Below are 6,970 nucleotides of genomic sequence, written 5' to 3' on the forward strand. Positions count from 1 at the left end.
ATGGAGTCTCACTCTGTCGCCCAGGCTGGAGTGCAGTGGCGTGATCTCAGCTCACTGCAAGCTCCGCCTCCCAGGTTCACGCCATTCTCCTGCCTCAGCCTCCCGAGTAGCTGGGACTACAGGCGCCCGCCACTACGCCCGGCTAATTATTTTTTTCTTTGGTATTTTTAGTAGAGATGGGGTTTCACCGTGTTAGCCAGGATGGTCTCGATCTCCTGACCTCGTGAATCCGCCTGCCTCGGCCTCCCAAAGTGCTGGGATTACAGGCGTGAGTCATCGTGCCCGGAGGGGAACAGTTGAAATTTGTTATATGACAACAACAAAGGCTAGTCAATGACATGAGTTGTCAAAAATTGGAAGTTTTTAGGGGGGTGAAAGAGGGATTGCTATCTAAAGGCAGCAACGAGAAGCAGCAAAGTCACTTATATAAGCTTTAGGATCTGTGGTACAGTGGTGGTAGGAGTGAAAATTCATATGCTCCTCATGAGTGGGCTTCAGGAGATCTAGAATCCCCATGGAAGGGGAAATTCAGAGAAGAGGCTTAAAATACGGAGGAATTACCGAGGGTGCACTGTGTTTTATTAGTAGAGGAGCAGTGAGAAAAGTGAAATAAAGAGGGGATGTGGACACAACCTTATGGTGGTTAGAATGTAGGAGTTGAAGGGTGTCTTTGGGTAGCTGGCACAAATGGAGATAAATGTCATCACTAGATGAGTTGTAATGATTCAAGGCAGATCAAGGTGGCAGGATTTTGAGGTTTGGGCTATGGAGGGGTGACTGTCTGGAGCTTCCTGTCAACCCCAAGTGAAGTGAGGAGTGTGGTCTTAGACTTGGATCACTGGTTTAAACAATGCTTCATTTTGCTCCTGGAAACAGAAATCACATTGATCTGTAATGACAGAAAAATAGGCTGAAAGCTACACAGCACATTCAGGATGGGACTACCCCTGGGGAAGTGGGAGGGGAAATGGAAATGAAGTGAAGGTCAAGGAAACCTCAATTTTTTCTGTAACACTTTTAGTCCTTAAGAGAAAGACAAAGTAAGTATACCTAAATGTCAACAACATTGAAATCTGTGTAGTGAAAACACTGGTGTTTATTATATTTAATGCCAGGGACATTGTAGGTACTCAATGAATATTAGTTGTTGAATGAGTATATCTCTCTGTTTTAAAAGTTTTTCCAACAAACATACACAATTCTCAAATTAACACAACGTGCTACAAAAGCAAAGAAAAGGGAATGAAGTAAGGTGGGGAAGGCTTGAGAAATCCTTGCGGAAAGAGTGATTTTTAATCTATGTAGATCTATACCACCATACATGGGGTGCAAGCTAAAGACATAGTTCTACCTCCATCTTACCTCAACGCTCTAAGGTTCTGGGTGAGTATCCAGAAAATGATCTTGAACGTTTAGTCCTTTCAAGTAAATACCGGATCCTCAATTTTCTCTTCTAACAGACACTGGGTGGTGCTATTGCCCCAAACTTCCCCCCGTCACGTATTTATTACTTCAGTCTATAGACATCTCCACAACCAATGTGTCATGTGGGCCAAAGTGCTAGGGATTAGGGATATAAAGGTGAATAGCCTCAGTTGTTTTGTGATTATTATAAACTGCTATCGTGTTCAGTGGCCGAGAAAGTTGCAAATGTGACTTCTACATTTCATAGGAGAGCACTACTGTCACAGAAATGTCCAGTTGTAGGAGTGAATGGCCCTGAACCACCCACCCTCACCATGAGCAACCCTACTCCACGACGTGGTCAAGGATTAGAGTAGACAACACCGAGCTCCACTTCCAACCTACTGTTAGGTTTTCATAGCGTCCTTAGGCCCCAATGGTTATAAAAAGCCGAGAGAACCTAAATACCGGTTATTCAGCCTGGACCTCGGAGTTCCAGATGTTCTAAGCTCACTGGGCAAGATGTGTCTGCTTATTGCAGAGGCCTCTGTTATTGTGAAGGAGTGAGAGTACTCGGGATGAAGGGAATGTGGACCCTCAGGACTAAAGCAGTGGAAGAAGTCTGGGAGGTGGGGTCTGGGGAGCGGGGGTCGACTCTGACTTCACCAAGCCCCTGATCCTGGAGGAGAGGGAGGACGCAGGCTCTGGACGCTCTAGCGGAGGAGGGGAAGGGGGCGAGCCCGGAAACCTTTGCCGAATCAGAGAGGGCTGGGGCGGGGCCTGCTACAGGGCTGAGCACTGCAGGGCTCTGCGCGGGAACGCTAACCTGGTCCGGAGCAAGCCTGGGTCTCAGCCCCACGGACAGCCTTTCACTAGTCTTCAAGCCTTCAGGTGAGGACCTGCGGCCTCACAGAAGCCAGAGGACCATGGGGATGGGAAGGCGTCGGGGTTGCGAGGCAGGGGATGCTGCGCCTTCGGGAACCAGAGGAGCCGGAGTTGGGGCTGGCGCTTCGCGTCTGCACCGCCGCCCGGCCGAGCAAGTCCGTGCCTTTGTCTTCCCGGGGCGCCGCCTTCTGCGCGCGAAGCCGAGCCCTCCCGGGGTCTGGTCCCTGGAAACAAGGCCCCGGGGTTGGGAGTCGCGGGGCGCGGACCCTTAAAGGGGCCCGTCCGCAGTAGCTGCAGGTCGGAGGCTTAGAGGATGAATTTGGGGGCCGTCCGGAATGGGCCCTCTGGGGCTGGGTCCTCGTTCCTTCCCCTCCCGTGGCCTTTAGGCTGGGCGCCAGACAGCGCTAATAGTTATTTGAAAAAGTATGCAAACTGCTCTTGACAGACTGGCCTATGAGCCCGGCCCTGCTATTATTTATTTGTTAGTTCCAATTTCCCAGCTCCGAGCTTGGCGTCTGATCGCTCGGCAGAGGAGGGTCTTAGGGTAAACTTGACGGAATGGAGGCATGTTCGGCACTTCTGGCTGCTTGGGGGCCTCTCCATTCTACTCCAAGCACTAGTGATAGTATCCTACTCCACGAGGGTGGGGCTGAGCTCGCGCAAGAGAGCTCTGCCCTCCGATTTCTGGGATATCCTACTGTCTCTTCTGGACAAACTCGGGACGCTCACAGGGCACCAGGCATTTCGTCAGGTCCACAGCCATGCACCTCTGAACCTCATCTCCTTGCAGAGAAAACATGGTGAAAGAAGACTCACTTACATTTGGTTTATCCCATTCTGCTGAAGTCCTGGGTCTGATCCTAGTTAGCTGTCCCTTCTTACAACGTTTATAAACCAATGCCACAAAGAGCTATTATGAGACGTGTATTGTAATGCCTTAATGTACTGTCGTCTTTGGGCATTTAAAATAGATAGAAATCAGTACAACTTATGCCACTCTCTCTCTCTCTCTCTCTCTCTCTCTCTCTCTCTCTCTCTCTGTGTGTGTGTGTGTGTGTGTGTGTGTGCTGCTCCCCATCTCCTAAAAAAAAAAAAGCCAAAAAACAAAAGTAATTTTAAAAAAAGTGGAGATGCTCGAATAGTGCTCTCTCCTGTTACAAAATCATTAACTGGTTAAAGCCAGTCTTTATTTTTTCTTCTGTCCCGGTCTGCTCTTGTGCTTCTATCACCTCCATTTTACCCTTGCTGTGATTTTAAGAGTCAGACATATTGGCTTTGGGTTTCTGGAGCATCTTAGTTTCTGGTGCATTCTGATCCAATGGCATTTACTGCCTATGAAAAACGGGGTAATGATGTGGAGTTAAAGTTTTTCTAACAAAAATATTAGTTTTCTAAGATCTGTTGCTGTTTTCCTGTTGAAAATGAGCAGGTAGAATATACATTGATATGAAATGTGAAAATTTTTGCTTGTGACCCTTTAGTCCGAAGATAGTTCTGCCAGGTAAATTTTCTTAAAAATGTTTTTTTTTTTTCAGGCTATCTTCTAGTCAAGATGAGTGATAAGCCAGACTTGTCGGAAGTGGAGAAGTTTGACAGGTCAAAACTGAAGAAAACTAATACTGAAGAAAAAAACACTCTTCCCTCAAAGGAAAGTAAGTCATGGGGGGTTCTAGTGGAAACAAACAATAGAGAAAGCTAATAGGCTCAGTAAATAAACGTAACTTCTAGTGAATTTTTGCTGCAAAGTAAGCAATAATTAGAGTACCATGGTATTTAATGTTACAGTTAAAAACATCAAATAGTCATCTTCCTACTTGGGTTATATAAGTAGTTCTCACATAAGACTTAATAGGAATGGGGGAAACTAGTTTCTTGTTGGAAAATTACTAAAAACCAACTTAAAAATCAATCTTGGAATATTGGATTTAGCACTAGAAAAATCTTAGTTTTGTTCACTTTATGCTTATTAGACATTTTCCTGCATCCATCAGTTTGGGTCAGTGGTCTTATACCTAAAGGTCCATGCAAACTTTGCAGTTTTGGCCTTCTCTCTCTGATGATGAGATAAAGATAATGAACAAGTTTAGATCTTGGGTGCACTTAGGGCTTGCAGACTCAAGGGATAAGTGATCAGTTTTGCCCTCCAGAAATACAGCCTGGTGGAGAAACTCCAAGTGTCTTTGCAAAAGTTGAGGGGAACTTTTTGTCTTGTTAGCTTTGAGAGTTCCAAAGTTAGTCAAAATTGTCTGAAAAGGTATAACTTCCTAGTTGTATACAGATAGATAAATCTGAAGAAATTGCTTCATAACTCAGTCATGAATCATCTATGAAAAAATGGCAATGGCATGTTTCTGTCTCTCAAATGGGAAAAAAATCCTCCACAGTTATAGATTCTAATGAATATTCCAGTAGTTAACATACACACATACATGCACACACCCTAATGTGAGGATTTGTGGTTAATGCCTTGGCATTCTAAATTTAAGGCATGTATGCAGACTTCGATGACTTAGCAAGGAGCTCTTTTGAAAGAAACTGAACTTAATCTTAGGAAAATATGGTTAATGATTTTTGTGTTTGTTTGTCTTTCCAGCTATCCAGCAGGAGAAAGAGTGTGTTCAAACATCGTAAAATGGGGATCGCCTCCCAACAGCAGATTTCAGCATTACCTGAGAGTCTTGGTTTTAGACTTGTTTTTTGTAAACCCATGTGTTTGTAGAGATTTTAGGCATCTTCTGATGTCTTCTCACCTATGTTCCCTGGCTAAGAAGTCAGAGGTAGCCAGTGTTTCCTTAAATTCATTTTTAAACTTACCATTGGTTCATATGTTCTGGATGGCAGATGCTGTCAATAATCTCACCATCGATGTCCTTTGTGTATGTAGTTCTTGCATCCTATACTGCATAAGCGTGTTTTAAACTGCTATGATGGGTGCTTCCATTGCTTCATAATCTTCATGAAGTTGCGTGTTTTTGCAGCTTTTCACAGTTTATTTGCATTTCTAATGTAGTAATAAAGTAACCAATATAATCACTATCTTGAGACTCCTGTGGTTGACTCTTGGTGGTCTTCTGTGGAATGAAAAGTACACACGGATATACTTTTCAGCCAAACAGAATGGTTGAAGGAAAACTGTTTTAGCAGATTATTCACGTGGGAAATGTTCACTTCTCTCCAGGTCTAGTGGGTCCTGACTTGGGGATGCTAGGTGCTTTTTCTTTAGAGTTGGAATCACAGAGTTAGAGAACCTTGGGAAGGGAGATCATGTGGACTAACCCCCTTATCTCAGAATGAAGAAATGAAAATACAAGGTCTGAAGTGATCTGTTCAAGATGAATATTAAAGAGGAGTGCTCTTGCCTTTTGGAAAATATTTTTCAACTTAATGGAAGGGGACACCGAAGGCTGGGGTTGGATGGGGAAGGGGCCAGAGGCACGTGCTAACATGCACTGTACTAAACATAATATAACTTCTGTGGAGCATAAATTCATATCTAATACCTGTTAATGACCTGTAATAGAGAACTTCTGGTTTGGTTTTTGTGTAGAACAGAATTTGCTGTCTTATGAACCAAGCATTTTTGGTGTTCACAATGAAAATAAGTGCTATGAATTGAACTGTGTTCCCCCAAATTTGTATGTTGAAGCCGTAACCCCCAGTGTGATTATATCTAGAGGTAGGTTCTTTAGGAAGTAATTAAGATTAAATAAGGTCATAAGGATCAGGTTCTAATCCAATAGGACTGTAGCCTTAAGAAGAAGAGGAAGAGTGAGAAAAAGGGAGAGAGAGAGAGAACGATCAAGAAGAGAGCGATCGAGAGAGAGAGAGAGAGAGATCACTGCCATGTGAGGACATATAATGAGAAGGCAGCTGTCTACAAGCCAGGAAGAGAGCCCTGCAGGACCTTGATATGGGACTTCTAGCATCCAGAACTGTGAGAAAGTAAATTTCTATTTAAGCCACACAGTCTATGATATTTTTGTTATGGTAGCTTGAGCTGATTAATATAATAAGGAATACATATAAATGCAAATGTCTGAATCCATGCCCTTAATACTTTCATCACTTTAAATTTATTCAAGCCAGTTACATATAATCCCACCAATTAGAAGTGTTAACATTTGTGTGTACTGTATAACCATCCTGACTGTGGCTCTATTAATCCAGACTGTGAGCTTTTTCTACAAAAAATAAGTAAATTATGCTTTTAGCACCTATTTGCAACCTCAAGTATTATTCCTACCTCCCTTTTCTAAGGGCTCATATCCTTAAACAAGAAGTGGAAGCCATTTTTTCGCTATAGCTTAAATTTCCACAAGCAAAACAGTAGGTGGGTCAACTTTGATCAAGTGCCAATGAAGTGACACAATCACAGGACTTAGTGTAGCCAGAGGATTTGAACCTTGGAAGTAACTATGTCGGTCACCAGTAATTTACCTCCTATCTGAAACAGTTGTCCAACAGTCACTCAGCCACTTGCAATGACATGCTATTTATACTGTGTCTCAAATTGCCTCCCTTTAGCTCCTATCCAACAGTCCTCAAACAGTTTTTTGGATACCTTCACAAGGTAGTTAATCTACCCTCCAGTATTTAAAGTCAGCTGTTGTGTGCCTGCCCTCATACCTCAAAGTCTTCTCCAGGAGACACTTCTCAGATCCTTTGGACCCAAGTCACATGG

General features: G+C 43.6%; 1 protein-coding gene across 1 annotated transcript; it reads left to right on the forward strand.

Moving 5' to 3' along the window:
- Positions 1 to 2,198: 2,198 nt before the first annotated feature.
- On the forward strand, positions 2,199 to 5,320 carry TMSB15A (thymosin beta 15A). Its single transcript, XM_007992364.3, has 3 exons — positions 2,199 to 2,295; positions 3,825 to 3,941; positions 4,883 to 5,320. Exons 2-3 carry the CDS (start codon positions 3,842 to 3,844, stop codon positions 4,918 to 4,920), a joined length of 138 nt encoding a protein of 45 aa, XP_007990555.1. The 5' UTR covers positions 2,199 to 2,295; positions 3,825 to 3,841; the 3' UTR covers positions 4,921 to 5,320.
- The last annotated feature ends 1,650 nt before the right edge of the window (positions 5,321 to 6,970 follow it).

This window comes from Chlorocebus sabaeus, chromosome X (assembly GCF_047675955.1).
Source record: "Chlorocebus sabaeus isolate Y175 chromosome X, mChlSab1.0.hap1, whole genome shotgun sequence".
In the NCBI taxonomy this organism is placed as follows: Eukaryota; Metazoa; Chordata; class Mammalia; order Primates; family Cercopithecidae; genus Chlorocebus; species Chlorocebus sabaeus.

Bases quoted from the DNA above. Each gene is read 5' to 3' on its own strand.
- TMSB15A (XM_007992364.3), top strand. From the start codon at position 3,842: ATGAGTGATAAGCCAGACTTGTCGGAAGTGGAGAAGTTTGACAGGTCA. The intron at 3,942-4,882 runs GTAAGTCATGGG...TTGTCTTTCCAG, and splicing joins CACTCTTCCCTCAAAGGAAA to CTATCCAGCAGGAGAAAGAG.